The 19877-nt window shown below is 40.0% G+C and overlaps 1 protein-coding gene across 1 annotated transcript in view; it reads left to right on the forward strand.

Annotated features, from left to right (window-relative positions):
• MN1 (MN1 proto-oncogene, transcriptional regulator) overlaps positions 1-19877 on the forward strand; it is a 49239-nt gene that overhangs the window by 518 nt on the left and 28844 nt on the right. The window contains exons 1-3 of the mRNA XM_075060086.1: positions 1-1736; positions 2220-2653; positions 2739-3218. The exon at positions 1-1736 is cut by the window's left edge and continues 518 nt beyond it. Coding sequence (XP_074916187.1) covers positions 1-1736; positions 2220-2653; positions 2739-3218 — 2650 coding nt within the window. The remainder of the gene's footprint in view (positions 1737-2219; positions 2654-2738; positions 3219-19877) is intronic.

Here is a 19877-nt window from a genome sequence, read left to right on the forward strand (position 1 = left end):
CTGGGCATGAACATGAACATGGCTGGGGAAGCGTACGGCTTCCACGCCCGGGGACACTCGGAGCTGCATGCAGGGGGGATGCAGGCTCAGCCGCTTCACGGCTTTTTCGGCAACCAGCAGCCTCACCACGGTCATCCCACCAGCCACCACCCGCACCAGCATCACCCGCACTTCAGCGGCAACTTTGGGTCCGAGCCCAGCGCGTCCTGCTTGCATGGAGGGCGGCTGATGAGCTACAACAACATGGGCAGCCAGCAAGCGTTTGCGGAGGGATATGAACATATGGCCGAGAACCAAGGAGGCGAAGGCTTTGGCCAGCAAAGGTCAGGTAACATGCCTGACTTCCAGCACAACTCCAGCGCCTCTAACCACGCCGTGCCAGCACCCTGCCTCCCACTGGATCAGTCCCCCAACCGGGCTGCCTCCTTCCATGCGCTTCCAGCCTCCAGCTCCTCGGATTCCCACAGCCTGGAGCAGAGGAGGCTTCCCCACCAGGGAGGCGTCGATTCTTTGGAATACAATTACCCCAGCGATGGCCCTTCAGGACACTTTGATCTGCCAGTGTTTTCTCCTTCCGAGTCAGACGGGCAGCTTCCTCACTATGGTGCTGGCAGACAAGTTCCTGGGGGCGGCAGTTTCCCTGGCACATCTGTTTTGCCCAGAGCACCAGGCATAGCGGGGATGTCCAAAGTTCACCCGCAGCAGCAACATGGTGTGTTCTTTGAAAGGTTTGGAGGTGCTCGAAAGATGTCTGTGGGCATGGAGCCTGGCGTTAATGCCAGACATCCTTTAATGCAACAGCAGCAACAGACAGGTTTACTGGCCAGACAAAACTCCTGTCCGCCAGCAATTCCTAGGCAACAGCAAACAGAAGCCAATACTCCCAACCCCAACTTGCAGGACAATGGGCCAATAATGCAGAACCAGCATGCACAGTTTGAATACCCTATTCATAGACTGGAGAATAGGAATATGCATCCATATACTGATCCCGTGTTTAATATGCAGCACCCTCCTCCGCAGCAACAACCAAATCAAAGACTGCAACATTTCGATGCTCCCTACATGAACGTGGCCAAGAGGCCTAGGTTTGACTTCCCCAGTAACCCCGCTGTCGATAGGTGCGCGTCCTGGAATAACAATCTGCACAGCGCGGGCATGGAAAACCATCTATCGCCTTCCGCCTACCCTGGCCTTCCGGGCGAGTTCACGCCCCCGGTGCCGGAGAGCTTTGCGCCGGGGCCGCCGCTCCAGCACGCAGGCCCGGACCCCCAGGCCCTGCAGCAGCGCCAGAACGCCGCCCTGATGATCAAGCAAATGGCGTCCAGGAACCAGCAGCAGAGACTCAGGCAGCCCAGCCTGCAGCAGCTGGGGCACCACGCGGACGTCGGCCCGAGCAGCCTGGTGCACGCGGGCCCCGGCATAGCCATGACCCGCATCCCGGCAGAACTCGAGCGCGAGAGCGGGCGGCGGGCCAACTTCGAGCCGCAGCTCGCACGCCCGGACAGGGCTGGTTCCCCGCCCGCACCCGCGGGGGAGCTGCTGTCGCGCAATGGGCGGCCCCGACGACCGGCACTGAGCCGCACAGAGCTCACCGGCGAGAACGGCCCGCCTAGCTCTCCGGCGGCCGGACGGACACCTGCCGCCCTGCACTTCCCGGGCGTCCACTCCAGTGTCGCGCCGCAGCACGACTGGCCGCTACGAGTCGATAACCCACGTCACGCATTCGTATCGCGGTAGGCCTCGCCCATCGCGAACGACGACCCTGCGGCCGCTAAGACCCCGACTTAAAAGCGCGCCCCGGTGGCGGCAGCGGCGGCTAGCTTCTGGGCGCACTCGGCCGGCGAACTACAGCAGCGCAACATAGCCCAAGATAGCCACCTGCGCCCGGTACGAACTCCAAAGCCCGCTGCCGCGATCGCAGGCGGCGCAGCATAGCGGGGCGCCCTCGTCGCTAGCGGCCGTACCCTTCGCCAAAGCCGGCCAAGGAAGCACGTGTGCTTCGGAAGCAGAGCTTCCTGACATTTGAGAGGCTCTCATCACCGCCTGCCAGAACAGATCGCAAGCCTGGGGGCCGCTCAACGGTCATTATCTTAGCCCAAAGAAGAATGGCTCTCAGCCCGAAAAAGGGCAAGCGAAGCGTGGTCCCCTCCACAAGCACACGTCTCGGCCCCGGCCGCATACGTTCTGTGCCGAAAACGCTCTCAACCCAACGCCAGGCGCGCACTCATGCTGTCTCAGGCTGGCTCGCAGCGACGGCACGAGACCCTAGCCTCTCGACCGGACTACAGCGCACCTGAGCGCGCCAAAGCTGCAGCACGCAAAACGAGGCCAACGACGGCGCTGGCGAGCAAGGCAGGCTTGGCGGCGAGGCGAAGCCGGCAGGACAGCGGGAACCGCGCGCCCACCGTCAGCCAAACCTCGGGCGGCTTCTTCGCAAGATTCCCGCCGGCCGAGGGCGGCGGCGCGGGCACACAGCCGCCCAGAACAAAGCCGCTGACCTCTCCGCCCTCTCGACGCCAAGGGCGCGAGCGACTGCTGGCACGAGCCAACGCCCGCACCAATCAAGCCATCGCTGACGCGGCATACCAGAGCGCCACAAGTCGACGGCGGCTCGCGCGGGATTCTCACCGACGAGCCCACACCGCCTACGGCACACTGAGAACGAGTGTCCTCCTAGCATCGACAGCTGCCCTGCCAACCCACGGCAGTCGCCCCGCATTGGCTCGCTCCCCCAGCGCCTTGCGCGGCGGCGAGCACGCGCTGCTCGCGCCAGCAAGCCGCTGGCCCTGGGCTGCTGGGGCCGCGGCCCCGACGGCTACGGGCTGGCGGCGGGGGCGCCCACCCGGGCACCCCGGGCCTGGAGCAGGTGCGCACCCCCACCAGCACGTCGGCCCAGGACGAGATCCACCCGCTGGAGATCCTGCAAGCGCAGATCCAGCTCCAGCGGCAGCAGTTCAGCATCTCCGAAGACCAGCCGCTGGGCATGAAGAGCAAAAAGGCCGAGTGCCCCGGCCAGAACGGGGAGGGCGAGTTGAACAGTTGTTGCTCGGATAACGTCAAAGGGGCCATGAGCACGATAGACCTTGACTCTCTGATGGCAGAGCATAACTCTACCTGGTACATGCCTAGCGAGAAGTCCTTGATGGAGGGACCAGAGGAGGACAAACCTATGGCACCGTGGGAGAAGTCAAAGCCTCAGAATCCCAGCAAAGAAGGTATCTCTTTCTGATCCCTTTGTGAGCGTGAATGTACCTCGGTAGCACGCGTGGTTCTCTTCAAAAGTTTGCCTAATCAGAATGCTTGGTGGGAACCTTCCTCCCAGCACAGGCCACTCACCTTGCTTGACTTGGTGTCCTGTAAGGGGAACAAGGGGCGCTGGGGGCTGCCCGCCTCCCCGGGGAATCCCTTAGGGGGTGTGTTGAAGGTTGAGTCGGGTGGGCCGTCTGCCCTGTTTTGCAGTTTTTCAACTATCCGGAGCAGGCCAGTTTCTAATGAAAACATACAGGCTTTCGGCACCCATTGTTTCTCGAAGCACTGTTGAATATGGAAATGTAATTACCTAATCGGGGTTGGTAAAGGGGGGTTAGGATTGTTATCTCTCTCTGGCTACAGCACCCTATATAAACTCCTGTCTCTTGCTAATAGGAAACGCATTGCTAACAGCAGTGTGCTTGGATTGTTGCTTTCCAAGACTAAGTTGGGCATCCCTTCACACACAAAGGAACAGTTGTTCCTCTGTGAACTCGAAAGAGGAAATATGTTTGGTCGGGAATTTTAACAGGGGAGTTACCGGTAGGTTAGGTAGGTGATTAGTGATTTAGGGAACCTTTGCCAGTTTGGGGAAATGGAATCCACAGCTCAGATTTGGAACAAAACACCGCCCCTCCCCTATAAACCCACACACTTAGAAATTCATTGGCTAAATGAATAGTGGCGCTTTGCTACTTAAAACTAACGGAACTCTTACTGTAGAAGAAGCAGACAACCGGTTTCTTTACAGTGTTTAGGACGATGGTTTTAAAATCGTAACTTGTTTGTGCCCATAACATATTAATTCTAATTTCGATCTGGCAGTATTCTAAGTCATGTAATTTCCATGTTAACATGGGTGAACTCCACTAATGTTTTCATATTGAATTAATTAAGCAGGAAAAGTTTAAATATACATGGCAAGTGTTCCGATGGGGTTCTCAATTTAATTTGCAGAAATACATATATTGACAGAAGAGAACTTCCTGCTGTGGCAATGTTTACTTTTGAAAAAAATATATATATACTGTATTATAAAGGTTTTGGTGAATCCAGCAAAAATGTGTTTGGTGTTAGTGTTGCATAGTCTCTAAGTATTTTCCTGTTTATCTTTTAAAAGAGCTAAGAAGTTTCTACCATTGTTAACATAAAGAAAATATAAAATCAGGCTCAGTGTTTGTCAATATAAAAACATGCTTAGTTGATGTTTAATATCAACATTTAGTTTTCATTCTTTATTCATTTTCTTTCTTATCTAGAGGGCATTATAATTCTAATATGAAAAATATGCATGGCTGGAAAACCGTTTTAGTTATAGAAGCTGCTTAACAAAGATGATTTCAGATTTAATAATTTTCATTTTATCACACCCTTCCCCCACATACTATATGTGTACAATTGTCTGTGTGTGCACGTGTGTGTGTGTCTGTCTATTATATCTTGTACACATATATGTATCATGTTTTATGTTGATGATTCATTTTGCTAACGTTAGGCTGGTTCAGATCTGTATTCGCTGTCTCCTCTTAAGAGCTGCTTTTTGTAGTACCCTTTATTGAAGTTGGAATTTAGGTAAAGAGAGATGTTATTAAAATGAAAATGGAGTTTGAGTGGTTTGAAAACTGCATAACTTCCTACTTCCAGTTCTGGTGGGCTTTCAGCTTTCGTTTTCTGAAGCATGAATGCTAGCCCCCCCGTTTGTCTCTTTGTTCATGTTTAATGCCCAGCACTGGAGACTCTCATTTGAAGCCGGAGTGCTTAGCATGCACAGCAGACTGGAGGAAACCCATCAGCATTCTCCATGCTTTGCCCAGGCAAGGACATAAATTGGTTTGTTTGGGGCCCTTAGTTGCACACAGCATCCTTCCTGGCCCCTTCTCTTTTATTGTTTCTTGTACACACCATCTAGAGCTGACTGGATCAATAGCTAGTTAGCACAAATCACAGTTCCTGTCAGTCCTACCTTGTCAGACATACACACACTTAAGCACACTCTCTAATTAAAAGCAGATTGGGGAAAAAATGAAACTAAATTTTTTAGATTTTAATTTATTGGATTAAAAAAACCAAAGTGAAATATTTTTGGACTTTTTTAATACAGCTTGGCTTAATATTATAAGCTTTTCTTGTGCACGTGTGACTGTGGCAGTGGAGTTTTTGTTGTTGTTTGTTTTGAGACAACTCCCCTACACACAGTTTGATATTTTAAAAAATGGTCTTGTTTGATGGTCAGGAGTACTTTTAAGGAAATAACTCTTCCTTCTCATACAATGATAATCATAAATATTATTACAAGAGCCAGATCATCACTCTTATGCTGATGTTTCTGGAAGGAAAACTAGGTAACTTGCATTCCTATATAAGGATAAGTTTTAGTACTTAAACCTCTTAACATAAAATCAGATATTGATCTAACTCTATAACACTGGTTTGATATATTCATTTTGCTTTCCATTTTTACCCCTTGGAAGGTTTAAATGGACCAATTCATCAAATGAGACAAGCGATATAGATAAATAGAAAATTTACTTTAATTATTCTTTGAAATGATAGGAGGCAAAGTAGATGAGTTCTTTTCCCTGTCACAAAATTAGTATTACATATTTAATTAAATCATATCTGTACGTGCTTGAAGTTGTGTTTAAGAAAGGGGTTTTGTTCTTTCATGTGACTAAAGTTCAATCCATTTTTAGTCAACTGGAATTTGCCTAAAACAATGTAGGTTTCTAAGTGTTTCCAGTTGAGCATATACAGAAAATGTATGTAGGTTTCAAACATCACTACTTAGGAGCCAAGCATTAGTAACGTTTAATACAGTACAGTGTGAAAGGTTATATAAGTTTATTAAACCTTTTAATTTTGTTATCCTATTAAAATGCTCGTATTTCTGAAGTATAGCTTGATCTCCCTAACAAATATTTTGAATTTTTTTAAGTTATACTCATTGGGGTCAGAAAGAACCTCTTCTGTTTTGTACGAAACACACAACTACCGTGACATGCATTGATTCTTCTATGGACTTCTTTTGAAGGTTATAAATAGGGTGAATGGAGAAGTTATAACTCATGGAGCACTGAAGTCAGCATTCCATGTTCTTGAGGCTGTTATCCAAAGTGTGTGTGGTTTTTGTATTTTTAAGATTAGTTAGTTGTACTGTGACTATAGGAGCTTTGTTAATTCAAGTATTTTCTGTCTGTAGAAGGCAACTTTTTAAATATTCAGTTAATACCCACACTAATGGAAGAAACAACTTGTCTGAATAATTGTTGCAGTGATTGTACAGACTCTTTGCTGATGCTCTGTATTTTTTTTGGTAGTGGTACTAGAATGAGTGTTTGTCATGTCTATCATTGTTTGTGTGAATAGTGAATTTAAGGATAGATAACACATGCGTGTGTACACATACAGCATGTTTGACATTTTGTGATTATGTAATTGGAAGTTTCATCCTATTACAATGTTTATTAAAATATACTCATCAATTAGGAATATTTCCAGTATTAAGTTCTTTGTACTAAAATAACCTTTGTGAGGTGAATAGTAGGGTTTTCCATAAAGCTTAATAGAATTTTATACCTTCTCTGTGCTATCCACCCGGGATCTAATATTGAGGACCATTAATATTGTCTGTAGAAATACTGATAACTCTTAAAACCCGAGCTGTCATTAGGAAGAGCCGGACCAAGATCACTTGCAAAGCCCAGGATGAACTGAGTATGTTTCATTTTACTTAAATTGATTAAACTAGAAAAACTTTTTACTTCAGTGGAGTTTTGATTAGTACATTCTGGGAGGCCAATAGTTAAAGTTCTTGATTTTTGTTCCTCCCCACCCCCACCATTGAAATTTCTCAGGTCCATATTGGTGCCTTCACTTGACATTTGCACCACAGGAATATGTAACCTAAAACCACACCGGTGTTAATCAGGGAAAATGAAAATAGATGTGGTTACCCTTTGTGGCTCTTACATTGGTGGTTGCCCATTTTCGTTTCCAAGTCCAGCTCAGTATGTTTAATTTCAAATCTTTTGGTTCTTAACTATTTCATAGCAGTAATAAACTTGTCTTTGGAACAAACCAAGACATAAAATGCTGATCAAGCAAACTATTTAAAACTGTACATTTCTACAATATATTAAAAAAGGACTTAGATTCTCTCTCGATACGGCTGTTAGTCCTTGTCAAATTTTCTTTTAGCTCCCAATACATTCTTCGGTGGGTTTTTATTTTAGTAAGCTGCTGACTTATTTGAGAAATTTTACCAAGGAGAATAGATTTGTTTACTCTGTCAGAATTTGTCAAATTTCCTGTGTGGCGTTTCAGATGCTGAAAGAACATTAAAAGCAATATATGATTTGAAATTGACTTGTACTGTACTAAGGACTAGGAAATGAGTTAACACTGACAAAACTTACTTTATAGCAGGGAAACTATGATTCCTGGTGCTATTTTGTTTGCTTGATAGAGATATTTAAACTTCCATGAGGAATTTTAAGTTACCAGAAATGTAGTTACCCTTGCCAAGAAGTTATGTTATATACTCTGCAGATATGAAATACACGTCTTTTTAATAAATGATCTGGGTTAGTGAGCTGATTTATGGTGAGAGAATACTCCCACTGCAGATTGCAATAAAGATTTCACTGTGCATTTAGATTTGGATTTAATATGATCTCTTAAACTCTTCTGATCTGTAAAAATCTAGCAAGGTTGCTCCTGAGTGATTCGGCTTCATTTGAATGACAGTAGCACCATTTCATTTACTCTGACCAGCCATTAGCTTTGCAGTATCATTTTATAGAAAAATGTTCCTGTTCAGAAACACTTGCTGCTGTTTTATCTACTGTTAGAGATAAAATATTTGCAGCTTTGTATGCTAAATATCCGACAAGACTGGGAATAAGGGTAAAATTTTTAGTATCAATTGCTATAACTAACCTAAAATACTGAAATATTTAATGCAGCAAGTATGTGGATTTATTGGCTTCAGTTAATGTTGTACTTGTCTGTATTTTTCTTAGTCTTGCATTTCTTTTTCTTTAGATTTTTCAGTCCAGTGTAATAGATGATTGGCATGAATTCAGATTTGGCTTGCAGTGTTAGTAGGCTAATTTTTTTTTTTTGGTAACAGTTTCCGTTATTTTCTAATGACATTTGGTTGTGGGATTGCCTGTAACAGGAATATTATTTAAAGTGTGTGTGTGTGTGAGAGAGAGAGAGAGAGAGAGAGAGAGATCAATATATTTAGTATACCCTTGGTCTCTTCAAATTTTCACATACAGTGTTAAAGGAACTGAGTGAAACTGAGAAGTATAGGTCGAAGCAGAGATTTATTCTGATCTGTGATTCTATTGCACTATGTTCCTTTTTAATTTTGTGTGTGTACTGTCTTTCTAACAAATGATCTAGTATTGTTTGAACAATTTATTATAAAATAATAATTCAACTTTTTGTAAGGTATCTTGTTCCATTGTTACTTCTACCCATCAAATTCTGATTTTTATAAGGCATTGAACAAAGGAATGATTTAAAAATAAATAGACTTCCGACGATTGTAACAATTAAATCCCAGCCTCTTCAGTCTTCTGGACAAAGTAAGGGTTTTGATACAGCAAAATGCTTTTTATATATTCATATAAAATTGTAGTACTAGACAAATGACTGTACATTTAGTATTTGTGTGTGTGTATATGTATAATTTATAAGTGTGTATGTGAATCTGTGTGTGAAATATGTATGTGTATAAAGTGTGTGTGTGTTGCTGTCATTTGTTGTCTGTCTGTTGTTTGAGGTAATTGAGTAATGGCTTAGTCAGAACCTGATTATATCAAAGTATGAATTTCTGCGTATCCTGTGGGCTGACTTTATTGTCCTTTTAAAGAGAAGTTTCATGTTGTTCAGTATTTTCTTTTTTTAATGAAAAATTTATCTGACATCCCCAAAACAGTTATTACTTGATTCTAACATATTTAAAATATCTAGAGTAAGAGGTTAATTCTTGGGCAGCGGAATTGTCACCTGTCTTGTAACTACTGTAAAGTATGTCCTTTTCCTTGTTTTCAGGCTGGAATGCTTTATATGCATAATGACATAGATAATCTGTCAACTTCAGAATGCCAATCTGTAGTGGGACTCTAATGCAACCAGTAGCAATCATTCCATCAGTTTGTTTTGGCTTTTTTCCTTTTTGAAGGAAGCCCTTGTATTTTAAAGAATTTTTTGAGATTTACTTAGTTTAGGGAGACGTTTAAAAGAAACATCTTTGGTTAGGGATATACTTAGAACATGATGACTTGGTAGCTCCTGTTTTGCTAGTCTGTATTTTATACTGAGGCTTTTAATTTTGAGATCAATGGCACAGCAGAGGGTATCTTTTCAGAAATAACATTGAAGATGCTATCACTTTATCTAAGAAATACAAAATCCAAGCTGACTCTTCTTGCCATCATTAAATAATCCAATTCTTAATTTTGATTTAAAATGGATGTTAAACAGCATTTTCCTCAATATCTTGTAGCTGGATCCCACACTTGGACCATAGTGATGATACGAATAATTTAGACAAAAACATTAATGTCTTTTGTAGTTGGCTGCTTTATCTTCCTGAGACACTTAAGCCATCTTTCTCTTGAAACGTTGATAATTAGTAATGTTATAACAATTGTTTTCTTTCCTTTTCTGGAGGAACACCACAAGGAAGTTTATTGCAATATGAAGTATGTTTAAGGATTATATTCAAGAGTTGCAAAGTTAAATACTTTTTAAATGTAAGGCTGTGAATTTAACAGCTGGAGGTCTAACCCGTTAATTTTAACAAGCTGACTTTCTTAATACTTCAAAGAGAACATCTTAGATGATACTGGATTGCCAAAAAAAAAAAATCCACAAAACATCCAGTCTTTGTTTCACTCTTCTGCTTTCAAATGACAAAAGCCCACTTATGCAAGGAAGGAATTAATGTGTTCCTTAATTGATATAATCAGTTGTGAGTTTTTTTTAACTGCACTTGGTCAGTGTTGCACTAAATATATATTAATAAAAAAAAGATTTGTTTTATTAGTGTTTTTCTGACACTTAGAGAAATGAAATTAACAGTGCACGGGTTGGTTTAGGAGACCTAGGATTTGTGTTGTGTTCAACAGCAAAGGGTAATGAGTTTGTATCTCTTCAGGAGACCTTATTTAAGTGTACAGCATATCTCTTTTAGATTGGAGCAGTGCTAATCCAAATGCTGTCATTTCCAAAGAAAGTTTTCTCTTGACTATATTTGACAGTAACAGATTCAGCATAAGCGAATCTTATTTAAAACTATTTCATTCCCAAACACTGCATTGTTTACTAGCAGTTACTGAAAACAAGACATTTCTTGTCTTTGTGTGTTTAACATTTTACTGGAAGCATCGTTCATGCGTGCTAATAAAATTTTTGCAAATTTGTTTTTATTTCTGTATAGTATTTGAACATAAAAAATGCAGTGCATGAAGCTACAGTGTCTAGATTTCTATTAGGTGTTTTGAGGTTTGTCTGAAGAACCTACTCTGGTTTGGTATGCAGAAATCTGGTCATGTTTAAGTACTCCAATGATAGATTTTGCATTAAAGTAAATATAGTTCATTTGAGATTAAATGCAAAAATAACAAATATACAAGCCTTAGAGTTCTGCTGGTGCCTCACTGCAGAACGTTTTTTTAGACATTGGACTTACCATCTTTTCCGTTCAAGCTAGTTTACCTGAACTTTTGTGCATTTGATTTATTTTATCTTGCTATGTACAGTGTTTGAAGCACCTGAAAAATTAGATGAGGTGAAGTGAGTTACAAGCTTATTGCTCCTCCCCGCCCCATTTGTTTGGATACTCCTTGGTAGGCCCTTAGTCATGCTCCCAGGAAAGCATTTCATCATTCAGTTGTTTTGAAATGGCATTTTTATATGGCAAAATACTGTTTTAAAATTAAGGCCAATAGTCATGAAATATTTTAGTGAGGTTGTATTGCTAATGAAAAGATTATCCTAAGGGTGAAGGAGGACTGATTACTAAAAAAAAAAGCAGCATATTTCTTGGTAAGAAATAAATATAAAACAACTTTTTGGTTTAAAATCCAGACTTTTAATCCAGTGAATGAAGCAAAACCCCCTCCCCCCTCCAAAAAAATGTAATTGCAAGGATTTAATACCTTTTACTATTTTATATTTTAGAATCAGTTCATTGGTGAAAGTGCAACACAAAGAAGTTGATCCATTAACACACATGAATGAGAAGTGAACTAAGGATTATAATTATCTGGTTAGAATCTTAGGGTTTTGTATTTTTCCCCAGATGCATTTTTACATAATCTCCCATTCAGTGACATTTTGTATCTTTTGATCTTGTGTGTTAGAAATGACAGAAAGGGAAGGATGGGAGTAATTGAAGGAAATTCTAAAAAGTAAAATAAAAATGCACTGTAACCACTTAACTGTTTCTGGAGAGACTATGCTGCATGTGTTCTGCTGTGCACTGTTATGGATGCAGCTTTTGATTGTCTAGGCTATGCCAGCCACAGTGAACAGAAAATATGTACAGTATCTGAGTAGCCAGTCTCTTGGCTAGATGGCACAGTTGGTCAACTCATTACCATTTGGCTTGTGGTGATTTGAGTTTATATTTGCTTTTGATCACAATGGAATCTATTTTAAAAAGGTTTCCACTTTATTATTATTTAAAATAATTTTTATAGAGCTATAAATTGACATGAGCACTTGATAGTGCTCGTTACAAACTTAAGAGCTCTTCCCCACCGTGAACGATTTACAGCCCAACTAATAGAAGATAGTCAAATCTAACACAAGATAAGAAGATATTGGGCAGTCCTTAGTACGCCTGCAGCCATGTGATGACAAAATGACCACACAGAACCAATTTAATTATTGCATGGTACAGAGTAGCCAAATGTCTTTAACTTGGACGAAACATGACCAGCCTTGTACTCCTGTTTTAAAAACAAAATGAAAGCAATGTTCTGGAAAGCAAAATAGTTCCAATCAGTAAGATGACTTCTGAGCTGTAATGCCCCTCCCCACCCTAAATATAGACACATAGTGCTCTTTTTATGATCACCGGAGCAGCCAGCACACCATCTTTCTGTGCTCGACTCATAATTCCTTAGCTTTAGCAGCAGAGGAAAAATAGGACCACTTCACATACATTAAGACTGGGATGGCTGGCTGTTTTGACATAGTAAAGATTACAGAAGAACCTGCAGAAACAAAATCCTTCATTTTTTTTTTTTGTTCCAATCAAGAGAGTTTCAGAACATCAATATTTGTTAATTCTAGCTGTCTACAAAATGGGTATGAATTTAGCTGGATCTCTGACTGTGCTGAGAGATGGAGGCAATGAACATGTAAAAAGTTACAAAACTGAAACGTAAAGAACCCCCCAAATCCTTGAGGTTAATCACAGTTTTAACTTCTCTGTGCACCTAATTATATCAAATGTCCTAGATAAAGAAAAGTGTTTAGTGGACACATCATTCTAATACACTTCATTGGTTTTGCTTGCTTGGACTGATGTACATCCAAGAAATGACACATGCATGTTTTCAGAAATGAAGAGTGTAGCTTGCTGCTCTTACTTGCACCGGGTCTCAGATATCCACTACTGGAGGAATGATTTGTCATTGGTTCTAGTTCTGAATTCTTTGCCATTGGCAAATGGAAATATAATTTGACCTAGCCTTTTTGCCAAAATAGAAGCAAAGATTCACAGCACTAGCTGCTGACAGATCTGTTGCTTTTATAATTTGTTTGTGTTTTCTGGAGAGAGCGATTACTTTTTAGTTCAAATAATTACCCAAAGCCTCTCACATTTGGATAATTTATTTTAAACCTCTTTATACAAATGACTTCCAAATATTTTCCATCACAGAAAGAGTAGGTTGAAAATCTCTTCCTTGAATCAGACAGATATGAACTTCAAGAGTTAGAAAAACATACAGTTGGAGAGATGGTAAGACAGTGACATTTTTATGTGTACCTATTAAGCATAATGGAGGGTTGGTTGCTGGTCCTAAATTTGGAACAGTCTTTATCTAACCCTTAATACCGAAATAGTTTCTTGTAATTACTGTGTTGCAGGGAGAACTACAGCTAGGTAAAAGGGATAAAAACTGTTACCTGTCCAATTGTATCAGCCGTAATTACTGCATTTCTGACCTGTTTTCAGAGAGAAAATTTATTGCTATGATTGTCAAAAATAAGTAGGTTAAAAGAAGATGCAGAAGAAAATCAGAGATGAGGAATATCAAATGAATAATGCTCAGAAAATGGTTTAGTCTTAGCCTCTATTTTTTGGTGATTATTACTTTATCTCAAACGTTTATGGATCAAATGTGTTGTTTTTTTAAACGTGCACACGATTGTTTTTATGTTGGTCAAATTTAGGATACGGAGTTACAAAATTTAGAACTGAGGATATTTTGTCAGTTTCATGTTAATATCTAATCCTGTTCAGGCAAAGCCTAATTAAACAGACCTATTCAGTTCTGGGTTCTGTTTTTACTGTTTGATGGAGTGTATTTCTGCTGCTTGTTGTATGTGGATAAGCCACACCATTAGGACAGTGTATCATTTACTTGAAATTATTGTTTAGATTATATTCATTTTCAGATTGAAGGAAACTAGTTTTAATGGGTGAGGAGCAATTGTTTACAATAATTAAAATAGTTTTTCATGTCCTACATTTTTGTTTTGTCTTTGTACATGGTGGTAACTTTGGATTCCTAACCTACCACAGTAAGAAAAAATCCTGTATAATTTTCAAAGTGGTAGTGCCACTTGATTGTGGTATTTGGTCGTATTGGGCTCATATATTCAATCAAACAATAGCTTTTCCTACTTCAGGTCTGAACAGGGAAGCAGAAAAAATTGCTTTAAAACATTTTGTAAAGCCGGTTTGGTGTGTTTCTCTTTCCCCTCCCTATCACCTTGCAAAATGTACTTTACTTGTCCTCTTCCCCCTCTCCCTCACCCCCTTTAGTGAATAGATTTTAAAGGGTTTTCTTTTTTAATGGTTTTTGATGACTGCTCTTGCTTTCAGTAGTGTTCTGGTCCAAATAAAAATGGTGAGGAGTGCCCATTACTGAGCTGTAAAAGAATGGGTTATGCAGAAAAACCGTTTAGATAAAAATGTAATTTTCCCTTCCACATACAGTGCTAGGAATTAATAGTACATTCTTCCAAAGTGGGCACTCTTATTATATTTTTGCCTTAATGAAATTCTTTCCTAAACAGGAGTGTTTCATTTAAAACTTTAGAACAAAATTGATTTCTCTTTATCCCTTCAGAACTGGTACCTCAGTTTTCAGCAGTTTTTTTTCTAGTTAAATCTTGCTGAAAAGGCTGTTACTGTAGCATATACTGGAATTTTGTTGAAACTTTTTATATGTTGGGTCCAAAGGTGTATGATTCAAATATTAGCACAGTTTGATTCTCTCTTGCTTCTTCAGGAACTAAGTTACTGTGAATTTCTTATGTATGAAATTTCCTGTCTTCATTTGTGCCTTCTGATCCATTGATCTGAATGTCAATTGTGTTCTTACCGGCTTTGTTAGGCGCACTCAGCCCATGGCCAGAAAGCAGTGAAGACACCAGTATGTCACTTACTCGTTTTTGCAAGAAATACTGCAAAAGAAGAAATACGAAAATCAAAGGTTAGATAGTTTACTTTGTGGTCACTACCTAGTTCATTTGTGTGTGCGTGATGGATGATGATCCATCATTTTAATAAATCTCGAGCACAGATGGTTCACTTAGATGCATTATTATACTATGAGTGCATTGTTTTGTGAAAGTAATACCCAGAACAATTTCTTTAAATGTCTTAAGCATCTTCAAAATGATTTTAACAAACTATTTTCCTCTTGAAATAAATGCCTAATGGAAAAGAAGGAAATCGTTGGCTAGAGTAATCGGAGAAACTGTGGTGGAAAGCCCATTGAAAGAGTGTCTTTCTCACAGAGTGCTTCTGAGGAATTTGTCTGTCTTCACTTTTGTGGTGTTTACTGTTTTGGCTGGTCTGTTGTTGCTCTTGTTTTCTCATTATTTAAGTAGCACAAGGCCAGTGGTCCCCAAGAAGGATTGTTGTAGTGGGTCTTGTGCCAAGTAGATCAATGCAGTACATCCTGCTAGTATTTTTGGTCCCTAGCCTGTGAGGCACGGCTGAGAGTAGTAAATCTGTGCCAGATTCGTCTCCGTTGGACACGATGACAGAAGATTTTATGCAGTTTGGAGGTGTGAACGCACACTCACCCACACACCCCAATTTTGGGTGACAGTAATTCTTTTCCTCTATTAGCATTTGCTGTTTTCTTTTTAGGGCATTTATGTCACAACCAGACCCTGATGTGCTGCTGTCATTGACTCTGGCTTCATGTGGTCATGGGTCATTAGCCAGTGTATGTGAAAGCCAAGATATTTTTTCTTCCCTGTGACAGCTTTTCCTTGGATTAGAAGGAGCAGTTCTCTGATATGAGTGAGTAATGGTCATTCTCCCATTGATGTAGGTATTCATAAGACAAGCAAGCACATTTGGGTTATAACAGCTTTCCGGCAACCATGCAATAGTCATAAATAACCAGTCTCGGGCAATAGAAAATTAGACCTTATAGTAATGCTTTTAACATGTTCTTTTTTTAATAAAGGTGGGTGAATATCACAATAGAGAATATTTTAGGAGTAGGGCTAGCGAGGGAAAAAACCCTGCTTCAAGCAGATTTTCACTGCTCACGCTTACATAGAAAAAAGCATTTCATTAAAAACTTGTTTGGCAATGTTCTGATGAGTATTATTAACACAGTCTATATTTAACAAATATTCATGATGATTAAAAAAGAATAGGAGTAAATATCCCTCAATGCCCCAGATTTCTCACAAAATAAAAATCTACATAAGCAATATCTTTTAGGCAGCCTCTTGGAATATCTGTTGGGAGAAGCATGTCTTCAGGTGTCTTTTTCTTTACTGAAAATTGTTTTTCTTATGATACATTAGATACAGCAAAAGAGACTTCCTTGTTTTGCAGAGTACCCGCCCTTTGAAATATTTCAGTACTAGACTTATAAACAAACAGCGGACTTAATGTCCATAATACTGCTTAGAAAATACATCTATCCGCAAATTTTATAAGAACTAGCAGTTCTGTTGCAGTGTTCCTGCAACTGGAGTCTTTATTAACTTCCCTGTCCTTGCCCAATGGTGGGCTTCAGTTCAGTTTTTGCTCTTCCACCTATATTCAAAGGGTCTGATCCTGTTCCCATTTAGGTCAGTGGCAGAACTCTCATTAACTCTGATATTATAGATACAAAGAGAAGAGGAGGTGGGGATCCTGTTTGTTCAAATTAGTCTTTTAAAATTTTTATTTTAATTTACAGTTATTCTTCAATTACTTTAAACATATTCAGAATAGCCTTGACACTTATCTGATTTATTTTAGTTTCTTAATAGTAAAAATGTGTATAGTCTGCAACTGGGCATATCTCACAGACAAAAGAATAAAATGTTGCAGTTTTGGTGACAACTAAAGAACTCTAGCAGAAGCAACTGCCAAAGCTTGACAAAATGTAATGCCTCTTTCTTGAGGTGTCAACAGCGCTTTATTCAAAACCTTTCATCTATCTTCAAACCCAGTGGAGAGGGAAATTCTACATTCACTTAAAAATAAATAAATTTTAAAAAATCCTCCCTGTATATAAACAGTATATTCCAAGAGTCTCCTCCCCACCAAGATTCTTGCTTTACCAACTGAAAAAAGTAGAAATCGGAAAACTGTGGGTTAATCTGTTTGACAGGATACAGTTTGGTAGACCTAATTTGCAAAGAATAAACTATTTGTTGAATAGTTCCCTCCATTTGCATATTAATGGTAAAGCGATAACAGAACTCCAGAATTAAAGATTCAGAATTTCTTCAGCAAATAATTATTGGTTTGCAGATTGTGAATTTGCAGGTATTTGTGATTCTCAATTAGTGTTCAGTCTTGGTTAGCTATGTAGATCACTTAGCATTGTTTGTTCTTTGACTGGAGGATGTATGTACGTAACTAAAACACTAGTTGCAAATTATATTTTTGTGTGTAATATTTACAGTTTGCAAATCATGCTGTTGACTAGTTAGATTTTCCAATCTATGAAAAGAAAAATACTACGTAACTTAGGTAATTTACCAACACAACTTGAGGTACAGGTTATATATTCAATTGTATAAGTTCCAGTTTTATTCATTTTGTGTGATTCATGTAGCCAGTACAGTTCAGATTACAAATCATGTATTTTGCAATCAAATATGTAATTCACTGAAAGCAAATTTTGAGAATTTAAGTTTTTTAGTTCAACATTTGCTCTTTGCAAGTATTGTGACAATGAAGCATGAGCTCTTTAATGTTGTGGAAAATGAAAATAAAAAGGTCACAAAAATGGTTGAATCAAAATAATTTTAATTTAAACATTTATGAATAACTATTTCCGATGCTTGCTCAACTCTAGTATTTGAAGGTGTCTAGCAGGGGTAGGCAATCTATGGCAAGCGTGCTGAAGGCAGCACATGAGCTGATTTTCAGTGGCACTCACACTGCCTGTGTCCTGGCCACTGGTCCGGGGGGAGGGAGGGGGGCGCTCAGCATTTTAATTTTAAATGAAGCTTCTTAAACATTTTAAAAGCCTTATTTACTTTACACACTACAATAGTTTAGTTATATATTATAGACTTATAGAAAGAGACCTTTTAAAAATGTTAAAATGTATTACTGGCACGCGAAACCTTAAATTAGAGTGAATGAATGAAGTCTCAGCACACCACTTCTGCAAGGTTGCCAACCCCTGCTGTATAGTGTAGTATAGAGCGTATGTTACATCTGAAGTATCCCAAAACATGCTGCTATTAGTGAATGTTTATATTACCTTAGTGGTCTGAGGTATTGATATTGGCATCCCATTGTGCTAGCTAGCGTATAAACACACACAAATATGCAGTTCTTGACGATGCAGACTCTCAACATGCAGTAAATATCATTGCACAGCTCTGTTCTTCCCCCTGCTCCATTCCCAAAAACAGTGCTTCTAGGACTTGTGCAGCCACTTTGTTGTTGCAAAATGTCATGCTTTACATTTCCTAAGAAAAGTCAAACAGAACGCTTGTCTTCCAGATGTTAGTGCATTTCTCCCCACTTTTTGACTAGCTCTAGTTCTCAGAACTAGTGTGCTTTGCAGTCTTGTGAGTCATCTGCTTGGCCTTTGAGAATGATACATGGAAGTACAGACCTGACAAGAACTGTACTCTGTGTTCAAATTAGGTTTTGGTGGGGGTTTTTTTGTGTGTTTTTTTTGTATTTTTTTTTTTTTTTTAAAGGTAACTTCATGGCTCAAAGGATTGGGTATGGGCTACAAGACCTTTCCCCTTTAGATCACCAGGTCGACTCCAGTCCAGGTCAATAGTGACCAAAGTAATTTCCATCTGAATCATGTTTGTTTGACTTATGTGAAATGTGTTGTTGGTCTGTCTCCTTCTTGATGGACAAGTGTGCACATCACAAAGCCACTACGAATACTGGCATTAACTGACACACATGTTGGCAATCTCAGCAGAGAGGCCAAAGACTGAATGGGCCAAGAACTCTAAACTATCCTCTACCTCCTACTAGCTGTTCCTCCAGGTCAGGGGTGAGACGAAACTGGTGAGGAATGGTTTTGAGAAGCTTGTCTGTTTGTATGATGTTCCCTGTTCCATGGCTTGAAATCTGGCCTCGTGAACCAGCATGAAATTTATATTAAAACTAATCAGAACAGTGTTTTAAAACTAGGCTTGGAAGGATTAATTTTTTACCATAAATGAATATCAATTTAATTGTGCACCACCCCAGATTTACACAATATTTCTATTGATCATCAACATTTACAGATAGGCAAAGTAAGAAAAATGCTGCTTGAGAACTTCAGAGTTTGATTTAAGGGTATTTACTTTGCGTATATTGGCACATGATGTTGACATTTTGTGTGTGAATGGTTATAACGCTAACTTTTTGAATGACCAGTGTCAGCTGTCATTAATTATTTTGACCCTCCCATTGTCTGATTCTGCATAATTTCCTGCAAATGTAAAATTTTAAGTAAATAACAATAGAAAAAAATCTTTAAACCCATAATTTTGAACTGAAAAATAACATCGCTAGAAGTAAAACAAAGCTTAAAAATAAATGTTGATATTATCTGTAGAAATTAGTGTGTGTGTGTATATATATAAATAAAATAAAAAATCGAATTCTGCCAAACCTATTTAAAATCAAGGTAGATGCAACAAATGATCTGAAGTCATAAGAGAACTCGTTAAGAATATTCTTGAAAAGATTAAAAGGAAGAAAAAAACCTTCAGGCAGGAACTGGAGTATGAAGTTTCAGCTCAGTGCAAATAAAAATTGCCTGGGTCTGTGGTTGCTCCAGGTCTGTTGGGTCCATGAATGAGGTTGGAGCTAATAGGGTGGTGGTACGGGTAGCCAGAGCAGTGAAAACTGGAAGGTGCTGGGAGTACATTAGGGCTAGACCCTCTAGTGCCTGAGCTATAACCTCTTTAGAAATAGGTTTTCTAATAAAACGGCG

This window comes from Chelonoidis abingdonii, chromosome 22 (genome assembly GCF_003597395.2).
Source record: "Chelonoidis abingdonii isolate Lonesome George chromosome 22, CheloAbing_2.0, whole genome shotgun sequence".
Taxonomy (NCBI): Eukaryota; Metazoa; Chordata; order Testudines; family Testudinidae; genus Chelonoidis; species Chelonoidis abingdonii.